Below are 14,330 nucleotides of genomic sequence, written 5' to 3' on the forward strand. Positions count from 1 at the left end.
GCCTGCATTGCTGAATTAATAAGGAATAAAGCAAACATTGATGCTGATCTAATGTAAGTTTGGAAGCAAGGTGGTGCAATGTTAAATCCAGCTCTTATTTCAGCTTCCATCTGCAAATCTCATTAACCCAAAATAACTTACCTGTCAGTGAGCTCTGCCCACCTGGAATGGACCTTTACTGTCCATTACAGTGGTGAGGACTGAGGAGTCAGGGCTCCATCTTCTGATGCAGGATTCCAGCTGCTCTACTGGACCTTGTTGCTGGATTTCTGCTTCCATGAAGTTCCAGATGTTTGTACTGGTTAAAACATCTGGACTGCAGTAGACCAGTTCTCCTGTTCCACCATCAGGATGTGGTCCAGCGTGGTCCTGCTGGACCAGTTCTCCTGTTCCACCATCAGGATGTGGTCCAGCGTGGTCCTGGTGGACCAGTTCTCCTGTTCCACCATCAGGATGTGGTTCAGCGTGGTCCTGCTGGACCAGTTCTCATGTTCCACCATCAGGATGTGGTTCAGCATGGTCCTGCTGGACCGGTTCTCCTGTTCCACCATCAGGATGTGGTTCAGCGTGGTCCTGCTGGACCAGTTCTCCTGTTCCACCCTCAGGATGTGGTCCTGCTGGACCAGTTCTCCTGTTCCACCATCAGGATGTGGTCCTGCTGGACCAGTTCTCCTGTTCCACCATCAGGATGTGGTCCTGCTGGACCAGTTCTCCTGTTCCACCATCAGGATGTGGTCCAGCGTGGTCCTGCTGGACCAGTTCTCCTGTTCCACCATCAGGATGTGGTTCAGCGTGGTCCTGCTGGACCAGTTCTCCTTTTCCACCATCAGGATGTGGTTCAGCATGGTCCTGCTGGACCGGTTCTCCTGTTCCACCATCAGGATGTGGTTCAGCGTGGTCCTGGTGGACCAGTTCTCCTGTTCCACCATCAGGATGTGGTCCAGCATGGTGGAACCTGCAAGGTCTTCCCTGAAAGAGACGTTGTCTGGATGGGAGCAGATGTTTCAGCATTGATGGAGCTTCCCAGATGTGGAAGCTGCCCACGCCATCGGCACTAATGCAACCCCATCCCATCAGAGATGCAGGCTGATAACAAGCTGGATGCTCCCTCTCCTCTTTAGTCTGCAGGACACGCCGTCCATGCTGTCCACAAACTATTCCACATCTTCATCCAGGTTTCCACTCAGAACATTTTAAATGAGCTTTGGTCCAGAGAAGACGGCGTGTTTCTGGATCCTCTTCACATATGATGGAGCTTTAACCTGCATGAACTGGGTTCACACTGGTTTCTGGAAGCTTCCTGAGTCCATGCACTGGTTTCCAGTAGAGAATCATGTCTGGTCTTAAAGTAGTGTTGCCTGAGGGCTCAGAATCATGAGCATGAAATTTTGAATTGAAGTCTTGTTGTGTACACAGAGTCTTTTCATGATGTTATACGCTGAAGATGTGATGTTTACCTGTTCTATTGGGTATATAATATTGGTTCATAAGATGTGGGTTGTTTTTATACGATTTTCTGTTTTTATTGACATTTTACCAGTTTGCAGCTTATCACAGATCAACCTGAACTTTCCTTTGGGCTTGTTACAAAAGTCCCCACTTGCTTCTTTCTCCATCACGCAAGTTACAAGGTTGTGACTTCTTTTCTTCCAGAACTCTACAAGAGTCTCAGCCATGGACACCTCAGGTTTCAGAGCGTTTCCTGTTACCTCATCATTACCCCACGATGGGCCAAATCAGCCCACGAACACGCAAGTCAATGAGCCTGGACATGGGCCAGCCTTCACAGGCCAATACAAAAAAGCTCCTGGGTATGGATCGTCCCTTCGTTGTGCTCAATCCAAGCGTTGAGTCTCCAGACTGATCATTTTGTGTGTTGTCCAGGAACCAGGAAGAGCTTTGACCACCTTATATCAGACTCTAAAGCACCAAAGAGACCAGAGATGGAGTCTGGTATGACTACTCCTCCCAAGATGAGGCGGGTAGCAGAGAATGACTATGAGATCGGTGAGAGAACATAGCAGGATATTAATGCTGCCACATTCTTCCATGATTGAGAAGTTGTTTTTTTAAGGAGTTATTTTGATTTTCCTCTGTCATTGTAGAAACACAAAGAATTGGAAACTCTCACCTCCGCAAGGTATCTGTATCAGAGTCTAATGTTCTGCTTGACGAGGAGGTGTTGACGGACCCAAAAATCCAGGCTCTGCTGCTCACTGTGCTGGTGAAGAAACACACGACTCGGCAAATACTGACGTCTCATGTGGATGTAATTCTTTCTAACAGACTGCCGCTCTGTCGTCTGTTCTCCAGGCCACTCAGGTTAAGTACAGCACAGATGACTTTGACCAGCGGATTCTGTACGAGTACCTGGCTGAAGCTAGCGTTGTCTTCCCAAAGGTTTTTCCTGTTGTGTAAGTAGCAAACACATTTCCTGCCTCTGGGTGCTATTTTGCCTTACAAGCTGGAATTAAAACCCATATTTCAAATGGTTTTTCACAAGCAGCCAACAGCCTGAAGATGCTAAGAAGTTGCTATTGTGAAGCAAACATGAAATAATAATAAAAACACAGAAAAGCTCATTATCAGTAATGTGTGGGCTGACCCTGACAACGATTATGGCTACAAGGGGTATTGTGACATACTTTATACTGCAGAGTAAAAGTAAATAAACTTAGTGGGAATATTAGCCCAGCCTATCTAGTTATAAGCATAATTTTTAAGTTTCTACATCAAATCAGATGGTAATTAAATTGAATGAAATTTTATTCTATCAGGAAGACCCTCCAAAGCTGCCTTGTGGCCGAATCATTAGACTGCCTGGTAGAGGTACATCTTTCGTGTGCATGCAAGGTGTTCATGCTGAACAGTCTGAAGACATCATCTTTGGGTCACAATGTGCACACAATTTACCAAAAACTTTCCTGCGATTCAAAGAAGTTGTGCTTTATCTCTGACCACCTGGGATGACTAACAAAAAGACGAACAAAATGTTGCTGTTGTGCAAATTTTGTTCCAACTAAGATTTTCATATATTTCATAATCCTTAGCATGAATTCATTTCTGATTATGGCTTTGTGGGCTTTCTGAAAATTTCATGGTGAGCTGAAGAACTTATTTACACAGTGTTTGCTTATTGTCCTTACAGACATAGTAATGTGTAGAGATCTGGCATGTCTGAGGAACTGGAACTCTCTTCCTTTGAAGAGTTTTACAGCTGAGGAGTCAGATACCATTATTGTAACTTAGGACTTAATCTGACCTAACCTTTAAAGCAACAGGGCCTTTATTGTTTAGAATAACAGATTTATGACATGCAATGGACATACTGTAGGCGAGGGCTGAAAAAGTAGGTTTGTCTAGGACTCTTTAGAGCATTTCAGACTTCCACCCCGTCGGACCTCTGGACCGTCTCTCACGTTGCAGTTTGTATTGTTTCGTTCTGTTCTTATTTTCTGTTCATTAAACTTTGTAGTCTTTTTCACTTCAGAACCAGGCTCCTCGTCATCGACAGATGTTTTTCCACAACATTTCATAAAAATATTCCCATGCATCAGTCTGGCGAGTGTGTGACGTGGTGTAATGTTAGGATGATGCTGGAACGCAGCAATGTTGTCCTCTCTTCTCAAGCCTCCTTCTCTTTTCGGGAATAAATAGGAGCTTCATACTTTGTCGCACACTGCCGTTCTTTCTTTTTATTCATTAACGTTGACCCATCGTCCACGTAGGAAGACATATAGCTGTGATACTTATCTGCTGTACAAAGTCCTAGGGGCTTAACATTGAAGTTTAGCAGCAGTGCTGTTTCCATCCAGTGACGCTCTAAGTTGGCTGTGAAGCAGAAGTTTTCTCATGAAGACACACAGACTGTTGCGAACGAGCTGAAAGACTTCCTGTCTGCTTGTAAAAGCATATATAACCTCACCTGATTTATCTCTGTGTGGTTCTCTTCACTTCTTGAGATGAGAAATTAGATCAAATTTAACCGCTAACTGTGTGAAAGTGTAAACAATAACCAGAGATGTCGTTTCATCGAAGCGGAGATGGAGGAAGCTGCTTGTCTCAACGTTTAACAATTGTCTCTCCTTTTCAGCTACAACCTGCTTGACTCCAAGATCAACACTGTGCTGTCCATGTGCCAGGACACCAACCTCCTGAACCCCGTCCATGGCATCGTCCAGAGCGTGGTGTACCATGAGGAGTCGCCCCCTCAGTACCAGCCCTCATATTTACAAAGTAAAGTGGCCGTCTTCACCTTGTTAGCTAAGCGTGTTGCAGCAGCTAAAGCATGTACTAAAAGGTCTCTTCTGTTAAAGCTGTAAATCCCTTCAACCTGCCTCTGCTCTCCATTTTAAAGGTTTCGGTTTTAATGGACTTTGGAGGTTTGCTGGACCCTTTTCTAAGGTATGAAGGATTTTTCCTCCTTTTTTCTCTGTTTTAATCCCCAAAGTATCCGGATTTCACCGAGCCGCAACGTAGCTGTATCATCAACATCTGTCCAGAACAGCCCAAACCTGTTTCCACCTCTAGCTGCTGTGTGACCTCTGCAGCAGCTAGGTGCTGTGACCTCTGCAACAGCTAGCTGCTGTGTGACCTCTAGCTGCTGTGTGACCTGTGTAGCAGCTAGCTGCTGTGTGACCTCTAGCTGCTGTGTGACCTCTGTAGCAGCTAGCTGCTGTGTGACCTCTTCAGCAGCTAGCTGCTGTGTGACCTCTGCAACAGCTAGCTCTTGTGTGACCTCTAGCTGCTGTGTGACCTCTGTAGCAGCTAGCTGCTGTGTGACCTCTAGCTGCTGTGTGACCTCTTCAGCAGCTAGCTGCTGTGTGACCTCTTCAGCAGCTAGCTGCTGTGTGACCTCTAGCTGCTGTGTGACCTGTGTAGCAGCTAGCTGCTGTGTGACCTCTAACTGCTGTGTGACCTCTAGCTGCTGTGTGACCTCTTCAGCAGCTAGCTGCTGTGTGACCTCTGCAACAGCTAGCTCTTGTGTGACCTCTAGCTGCTGTGTGACCTGTGTAGCAGCTAGCTGCTGTGTGACCTCTGTAGCAGCTAGCTGCTGTGTGACCTCTAGCTGCTGTGTGACCTCTTCAGCAGCTAGCTGCTGTGTGACCTCTAGCTGCTGTGTGACCTTTGCAGCAGCTAGCTGCTGTGTGACCTTTGCAGCAGCTAGCTGCTGTGTGACCTTTGCAGCAGCTAGCTGCTGTGTGACCTCTAGCTGCTGTGTGACCTCTGTAGCAGCTAGCTGCTGTGTGACCTTTTCAGCAGCTAGCTGCTGTGTGACCTCTAGCTGCTGTGTGACCTCTCCAGCAGCTAGCTGCTGTGTGACCTCTTCAGCAGCTAGCTGCTGTGTGACCTTTTCAGCAGGTAGCTGCTGTGTGACCTCTGCAGCAGCTAGCTGATGTGTGACCGCTACCTGCTGTGTGACCTCTTCAGCAGCTAGCTGCTGTGTGACCTCTAGCTGCTGTGTGACCTTTTCAGCAGCTAGCTGCTGTGTGACCTCTAGCTGCTGTGTGACCTCTCCAGCAGCTAGCTGATGTGTGACCTCTTCAGCAGCTAGCTGCTGTGTGACCTTTTCAGCAGGTAGCTTCTGTGTGACCTCTGCAGCAGCTAGCTGATGTGTGACCGCTACCTGCTGTGTGACCTCTTCAGCAGCTAGCTGCTGTGTGACCTCTAGCTGCTGTGTGACCTTTTCAGCAGCTAGCTGCTGTGTGACGTCTAGCTGCTGTGTGACCTTTGCAGCAGCTAGCTGCTGTGTGACCTCTCCAGCAGCTAGCTGCTGTGTGACCTCTAGCTGCTGTGTGACCTCTTCAGCAGCTAGCTGCTGTGCGACCTCTAGCTGCTGTGCGACCTCTGTAGCTGCTAGCTGCTGTGTGACCTCTCCAGCAGCTAGCTTCTGTGTGACCTCTAGCTGCTGTGTGACCTGTGTAGCAGCTAGCTGCTGTGTGACATCTAGCTGCTGTGTGACCTTTTCAGCAGCTAGCTGCTGTGTGACGTCTCCAGCAGCTAGCTGCTGTGTGACCTCTAGCTGCTGTGTGACCTTTTCAGCAGCTAGCTGCTGTGTGACCTCTAGCTGCTGTGTGACCTCTCCAGCAGCTAGCTGATGTGTGACCTCTTCAGCAGCTAGCTGCTGTGTGACCTTTTCAGCAGGTAGCTTCTGTGTGACCTCTGCAGCAGCTAGCTGATGTGTGACCGCTACCTGCTGTGTGACCTCTTCAGCAGCTAGCTGCTGTGTGACCTCTAGCTGCTGTGTGACCTTTTCAGCAGCTAGCTGCTGTGTGACGTCTAGCTGCTGTGTGACCTTTGCAGCAGCTAGCTGCTGTGTGACCTCTCCAGCAGCTAGCTTCTGTGTGACCTCTGTAGCAGCTAGCTGCTGTGTGACCTCTTCAGCAGATAGCTGCTGTGTGACCTCTAGCTGCTGTGTGACCTCTTCAGCAGCTAGCTGCTGTGCGACCTCTAGCTGCTGTGCGACCTCTGTAGCTGCTAGCTGCTGTGTGACCTCTCCAGCAGCTAGCTTCTGTGTGACCTCTAGCTGCTGTGTGACCTGTGTAGCAGCTAGCTGCTGTGTGACATCTAGCTGCTGTGTGACCTTTTCAGCAGCTAGCTGCTGTGTGACGTCTCCAGCAGCTAGCTGCTGTGTGACCTCTAGCTGCTGTGTGACCTCTTCAGAAGCTAGCTGCTGTGTGACCTCTAGCTGCTGTGTGACCTCTTCAGAAGCTAGCTGCTGTGTGACGTCTAGCCGCTGTGTGACCTCTGCAGCAGCTAGCTGCTGTGTGACCTCTGTAACAGCTAGCTGCTGTGTGACCTCTGTAGCAGCTGGCTGCTGTTTGACCTCTGTAGCAGCTAGCTGCTGTGTGACCTCTAGCTGCTGTGTGACCTCTTCAGCAGCTAGCTGCTGTGTGATGTCTAGCCGCTGTGTGACCTCTGCAGCAGCTAGCTGCTGTGTGACCTCTGTAACAGCTAGCTGCTGTGTGACCTCTGCAGCAGCTAGCTGCTGTGTGACCTCTGTAACAGCTAGCTGCTGTGTGACCTCTGTAACAGCTAGCTGCTGTGTGACCTCTAGCTGCTGTGTGATCTCTCCAGCAGCTAGCTGCTGTGTGACCTCTTCAGAAGCTAGCTGCTGTGTGACGTCTAGCCGCTGTGTGACCTCTGCAGCAGCTAGCTGCTGTGTGACCTCTCCAGCAGCTAGCTTCTGTGTGACCTCTGTAACAGCTAGCTGCTGTGTGACCTCTGTAGCAGCTGGCTGCTGTTTGACCTCTGTAGCAGCTAGCTGCTGTGTGACCTCTAGCTGCTGTGTGACCTCTGTAGCAGCTAGCTGCTGTTTGACCTCTGTAGCAGCTAGCTGATGTGTGACCTCTAGCTGCTGTGTGACCTCTTCAGGAGCTAGCTGATGTGTGACCTCTAGCTGCTGTGTGACCTCTAGCAGCTAGCTGCTGTGTGACCTTTCTCAATGCCTAACAGTCTATCTACACATACCTGCAGCAAACCCAGATACCAGACTATGCTGAACTCATCGTGAAGTTTCTGGAGGCACTGATTGACAGCTACCTGCCCACGGCTGACGAGGAGCGAGGGGAGGAGCAGCTCAGGACGCCTACCTCCCCCTACCCCCCCACCACCCAAAGCCAGCTGAGCATCACTGCCAACCTCAACCTGTCCAACTCCATGACCTCTCTGGCCACCTCGCAGCATTCACCAGGTCTGGTTGTTCTCTCCAGGCGACGCTGTCGCGTTGTACTGCGGTGGTAAAACATATCTGTCGTCCTCCAGGTGTGGACAAGGAGAACGTCCAGCTGTCGCCCAGCTCTGCTCTGTCCAGCGGGGGGCGCACTCGCCACGGTTCTGCCAGTCAGGTCCAGAAGCAGCGTAGCGCCGGCAGCTTCAAGAGACCCAGCATCAAGAAGATTGTCTGATCAGCTTGTGCGCTGTGCAGAGCTGCCAGGCCTCATGCTGTTTCCCCTCCTTGCTCTTCATAGTTTGGGGTTTTCTGTGGAGGAGTATGACCAGGGTAAACTGGAATTCTGCTGCTGGAGATTCCTTTTTGAATCTTTGAGTTTTTGAACAGCGTGAGGTGATGGAGAGGCTTCTGCTTAATATGTCGTACTCTCCTCTGGATTCCACGTGAAGGCTCTTCTTCGCTGCAGAAAAGGCTGATGGGAGAGCTGTAAAGACTCTGGACAGTCTGGATGGGGGATGAAGCGTATGTCGGACAGCTGGGACGTGACACATTCGGACTTTAGGATGCAGCATGTTTGCTGGCTTGTGTCAGTGACTTGTACAAATTAGCAGGACGGACTGTCTGGACCTGCTTAGACCTCAGCGTCCCACTCCCAGGCCTGTACAGATTTAACAGAGACAGAATATGTATATGGAGTCCTTTGTGCTCATGTAGATGTTGCCGTTTTCTCCATGGTGTGCCTTTGTCAGGGTTTTTCAATGTGTACAAATTGTAAAGTAAGTCAAACCTTACTGGGGACAATGAACAGGTACTATGGAGGGAACTGTTCATATCATCACCCGCCTCCAGTTGTGGTCAAATGTACAGTTGACCAGATGCTCCCGTTGTCTGAAGTATTTATCCTGTATGAGTAGATAGTGCTACACAAATCCTCGAAGTACACACTTTCAAAAAATGATCTTTTCAAACACTTTGACCATGAAATTTGCAGAAACGCGACCATGTAAATAGCTGCGAGCTTTTCGGGTTCCTTTATTTAGCGCTTGTTTTTACTCTGTTTTTTTCTGCAGCAAATCATTTGGATTGGTTTTCACAGTGACAGTGGAAATTGGCAATAATCCTTAACTGTCACAGATTCTTGTTTGTACAATGAGAAGTAGTGACTCCTGGGTTTCCTCTCATTCAGCAACCATTGGATAAAAGAGAAGGAATAGTTTTCTGTGCTCCCGTCTCAGATACACACAGTCAGACATCCGATGCTGCAAGAAGTAACTGTTGATGAAGAAGAAGCTGAGAGGATACAGTGGTGTCAGGTTCCTTTCCATCAGCTGCTTCAGGCTGGACTAGTCCACATGAGGGTGGACCAGCAGGCGGCAGGTATAGTTCCCTTCCCAAATAACAAATTAAAAATGCCAGAAGCAAGACTTAGAAGGGAAGACAAATAAAACGTTTGCCTTCAGAAAAAGATGAAAGAATTGTTGGAGTTCTTTGTAGTCATTGTATTGTTCTGCTACCTGAGGCGGCATCTCTGACCACCTGAAGAGAACCGGCTGCTGCTTTTAGTGTTTTCATCAATGAAGCTCAAAACAAACTGTGTATTGAAACAGTTTAGAATATGACTGTTGCGAGGTGTGTGTCTGGTGGCTTCAGGCTCAGACGTGCTTTAACCTCAGCTCCACACAGAAACGGTGGTTATGGACTCTAATGGGAAACACACTGTGCTACTTCCTGTCTATGTTTGCAGATCCAGTGAGTTTGGGTTTGTGGATCCATTTCTCAATACTTTGAAACATGTGCAGAAAGCATTTGCATTATCAGAGTTCATAAGTGACACTGTGCAAACTGTGTCCCATCCAAATCCTGCCATAACATCAGAAATAGTTTAGCATTGTAGAAGTTGACTTGTCTTCATGTACCTGTAGTGTTCAGTATGGACACATAAAATCAGATGTGATTGAACCTGAAAATAAGTTCAACACACTGTTTGTGCCTGATAAGACATTATGCCACAAGACCAAGCTACCTGATTGGTTACAAATCCGTCCACTCACTTCATCACTTTCACACTTGGTCTGCAAAACTTTTGAGGCACTGAACCCACTGATGTGATTGGACCGTGGTTGTGCCAGAATCCATTTATGCTCTTCCATTTTTATCACTGACAGGTGGATTCATGTTGGAGGTGCATGGGGCCTGCTTGTCATGTAAAGCCATAAAACACTACATCAGACTTGATCAGATTTGCACCCAGGTCAATGGGAGGTGTGATGCATTGTTGTGTGAAATTCCTTTGAAGGCTGCTGAAGCTTTAGAGTTGTATGTTTTTCAGACCATGCTCCCAGGTTCACACTTGCTCCCCAGTTTTCTCCCTAAACCTGTTCATGTGCGTCTTTTACCCAGGAAAATCTGGTGGGAAGCTCAGTTTAGGTTGAGTGCGAGTAGACAGGATGATGCTTCTCCGAAAACAAGTGGTTGACTTGCACTAATTTAAGAACAGGTTTGTAAAGAAGAAAACCTCAACATGTGGCATGAATTATTTGATGTTATGCAAAATCTAATGTCTGTAGAGTATTAGTCTGACTTTTGTTTTTAATGCAGTATATGTGACCATTTGTAAATATTTTGTGTACAATTTGAGATGGTATATTTACTACACTGTACATACCTGTGATATTGTATCATTTTGTTTTTGTAAAAGTTAGTTTCTGTATAATAATACACAAATGGAACTATTCCAGTGTTAGTAATAAAATGTTTTGCTCTTCAGTTTGTGGCCGTTACTGTTAACTTGACAAATTCTTAACGTTGAGTGTGTCGAGTCCTCTTAGTGAAAGGTTGTCATGGATCAGTGTCCAGGACATAGAAAGATCGCCTACCTACTTGATCACAACATTAAAAATGATTTGAACCCAGGACCTCATGCCCATATGTGACCAGGATCCTCACTTTATATAGCAGAGGGCCAGATTTAGAGTTAACAACATAAATCAGACATAAACAGCGATTTAAGGAAAAAAAAGCTGTTTGTGCTAATTTTGATACTTTTATCTGCATTGATGTTTGGAAATAAACAGGCTTTAACTGTTTTCATAATGCATACCTTGGAAAAATTCACAGCCTATTTAGGTTTTAAAAAATGAACATATTTCATCTCTTAGTGGTAGACATTAAATGTAAGAATTCATTTAAACACATACCTCCACGGTGCAAATCAGCAAATCCCGGAATACTTCAGGAATATTCAGGCTTTGTCCAAAAGATTCTGACCCAGGAAGACTGGGGTGCCATCAGATTCACAGTCAATTGTTGAGCCCTGTTTTTCTCATACTTAAGAACTTTGTGAGAATGCAATATGCAAACACTAGTTGGGATGTGAGTCTGTTCTTTCAGTTCCTAATCACTGAAAACCAACGCATTTCACAAGCTTTAAACTTGACACACCTGTGTCAGGTGTGGGTTCAGGGAAGAAGGTGGAGTATTAAGCCACTCAGGGAGACTCAGGATGGGCATGCTGTCCCAGATCTTCAAGAGACCAGTGTATGGAACCCCCAAAATTGTGAAAGGTCTTTGCTGAGAATGGAACTTGGCATAGAAGGTGGTAAAATGACAGATCGCAGTTAGACAAGGCAGGGCAAATGACATGTCCATTTCCAGGGGAAGTGTCCCTAATGGTCCATTGGACACTCATCCTTTATAACATCATCGATACACCATGTCCATAAGCCTGTCTTTACGAAAATAAACATAAAAAAAGGAAAAACAGAAGAATTTCAGGACTATCAGTGTAATATTAGTTCAGTTTATTTGTAGTACAGGAAAAACCACATTGGAAAAACAGCTGCTGGAGCTCAAAACATACAAAACATGATGGATGCATGCCACATGCTGAAGTTGGGATGTAACATGCTGCAGGTAAATGAAGACTGTTGTAGAGCAGTCTCTGCTCAAAGTTACATGTAAAAGTTGTCTGTTCATCTGCACAGTTATGGCTGGATGTCATGATCAACATTTTGCTGTTTGTATTTGTTTGAGCAGTGATTATTACTCTGCAGGCGTACAATCTAATTGCAACAACTGGATAGATCAGTTGGAGGTACATCAGTCATCTCAATGATGTGCAAAAAAGATGGACTGCATGCTGCCAATAATATTACAGACAAACATGTCTACTTTGTGCAGCCAGGGGCATCCTCATCTTATGGTTTTCAAACACTAAGTTGCTCTGTGTCGGTGGCTCTCTGCGCAATGAAGGATCTTGGGTACTCTCAGTTTAAAGACTGTGAGGCAATGGCAGAATTTATTGAGGTAATGCAATTGGTGATTATAGAATCAAGTACATTTAAAAAAGATAATTCATTTAATTCAGCAACAAAAAATACAGTAAAAAAACATGCTATTGCATATTCTTCATGAATACTAAAGTTCATAGTTAACGTTTGTGTGGCAGTATCGGATGGGTGGTTGCGTTGCCAGCCAATCAGCTGATGGGGGTGATATATTTAAACAGGTGAGCCAGCTACTCACAGCAAGCGCTCACCTGTATGACTGACTGCGCAACTTCCGGCCATCACTGAGGTCCTCGCTGCTTCAACGCGGAGTTGGCCATATATTTGCATCACTGTGGTAGGTCTCCTAGTTAGGCTTCTTCTATTTTAAGTCGTATACGTGTTTAAGTGGCTGTTTCCAGGTAGCGCACCACGCTGCGTCTTCTCCTGCTCGCGACTCCTCTGCGAGACTAACACTGCATCCTGGTATGTAAATCTGATACAGGGGGGCTGATTTTCTACTTGCATGGGACACTTACTTTACTATTTTTATTCTAGGGGAAAATCGGAGAGCTGTAAAGCACAGCTGTCCTGCAGTCAGCTGATTGCTGTAACGACTGGATGTGCCTTGGTTGACTACTGCTCTGCTGATCTCCCTAACATTGCTGCTGCTTTGCTTACTTTTAAAGAACTGCTTGGTTTTATGAAATTCGCCGGTGTTGGCATGGCGGAGATACTACCTGCTCCACCGGCTGCAGCGCTGCGTTTGGGTCTACAAAGATTGTGTATTAGAGGTGATGTGTCACTACTTGGTGCCCTGCAGCTGTTCTTTTTTTTTTTTTTTTTTTTTTTTTTTTTTTTTTTAGGTGTGTTTTAACATTTTTGTTCTTTTATTTCTGGTGGTCTGAGAGCTTGTGGTGCTGCCTTGGTGTCGGATCTCGTTTTGGTGTGATTACCCACTCCTTGTTGTGCATGTCCATCACGTGTGCCTGTGTTGTGTGTCTTGGGAGAAGGGAGAAAGTCCTTCACGTCTGCCTGGGGTGGCCCTTACTTTTTTGTCGGATTCCTCCACCTTGGCCCACTCGTCCCCCAGGTAAGTTCAATCCAGTCTCTTTTTAGGTAATTGTTTATTTTAATGTTTGTTTAAATAAAATTATGTCTTTTATAATCGGACACTTGTCAAGTTTCTTTTAGTTTAGTATAACGAACCTGAAGGCCTTGAGGTCGGGGTTGCTTACATTAATCTCTGGGTGAAAGTCCCAGAGTGGCGTTGTCAAACTTAATGCACACACTCCTCCCCCCAGAGTGGCGTTGTCAAACTTAATGCACACACTCCTCCCCCCCCCCCCCCCCCCCCCCCCCCCCCGTCTCGCCACATTTGCATACCTTCACAAATTTTAGACTGTTAAAGCTCTGTGTGAAATTTGTTGTAGTACAAAGCCGGCCAATGGAGAGAACGAAGTCAGTAAAGTTTGGAAAGAAGTATTCTGTTCTCTTCCTGCTCTCGGAGAGGACAGACACTTAATCTCTCCCTCCCGTTCCCACTCGGACCTGCTGCTGCTTTGTATTATCTAGCTGAACCTCCTGCTCCATTTCCTTCCGAATTTAAATCATGGATCTGGTCAGCTTGTCTCTCAATGCAACTTTTTAAATCTTTTTTCCCAAAATGGGCTATGGGGATCCTGCAGGTCCCGACGGACTGCATGCTGCTGGAGACGTGATGAAGGTCATGTGCCTGCTGCTTCTTTCTGTGGAGGATTTCTACATGATTGGATTTATGATAACTGGGTTTCTGCAGTTTCCTGGTGTCTCTCAAATTTTGGAAGATCTGTGATGGACTGCGCCGAGCAACTAGCACTCGAACTCGTGCGTGACGGCACTGGACCGCGACTGGAGCTGGTTCTGGTTCTGGAGCTCATCCGTAAGTGGGGAAACATCTTGGAGAAGCGGTTGCTTGGTTTTGGTGGAAACTGACCCCCGATTCGGCTGTTTCGGAGTCCGACAGAGACCACTAAGGACTGACAGCAGAGCCAAACGAACCTTAGCTTGACCCAAAACAAAGCTGTTATCTGGATCTGGCTCCCTGACTGGCTTTGGGCAGGCTGGTTATCACGTCTCCTGGAATGTAATGCTGTCTGACGCTCAGCCCCTCTCCTAACCCCCCCCTCCCTTTCTCAGGCCTGTGGAACTTAAACTGAACTCAGCTCTCAAGGCTGCGTTTACATCAGGTGGCCCAGATGAACTGGGGAAAGTTCACAGACACACACACACTCCTATCTCTCACCGCCTTCTTCGGACCTCGCCCCTCCCTCCACTCAGATGTAGACATTGGATGGGCGCGCTGGTGCGACCTCACTGGTTGTCTAGGAGACCCCTCCCATATTGTGTGTTGT

At 46.8% G+C, this 14,330-nt stretch overlaps 1 protein-coding gene across 1 annotated transcript in view; it reads left to right on the forward strand.

The window, feature by feature from the left end:
• nf1a (neurofibromin 1a) overlaps positions 1 to 10,438 on the forward strand; it is a 177,398-nt gene extending 166,960 nt beyond the window's left edge. Inside the window, 8 exon segments of the mRNA XM_079246402.1 lie at positions 1,654 to 1,811; positions 1,885 to 2,007; positions 2,106 to 2,224; positions 2,314 to 2,414; positions 4,094 to 4,236; positions 4,358 to 4,404; positions 7,477 to 7,690; positions 7,693 to 10,438. Of these exon segments, the coding sequence (XP_079102528.1) occupies positions 1,654 to 1,811; positions 1,885 to 2,007; positions 2,106 to 2,224; positions 2,314 to 2,414; positions 4,094 to 4,236; positions 4,358 to 4,404; positions 7,477 to 7,690; positions 7,693 to 7,907 (1,120 nt within the window). The 3' untranslated portion in view covers positions 7,908 to 10,438.
• Positions 10,439 to 14,330: the final 3,892 nt, after the last annotated feature.

The sequence above is a fragment of the Telmatherina bonti genome (assembly GCF_933228915.1).
Source record: "Telmatherina bonti genome assembly, chromosome: 9".
Lineage (NCBI taxonomy): Eukaryota > Metazoa > Chordata > Actinopteri > Atheriniformes > Telmatherinidae > Telmatherina > Telmatherina bonti.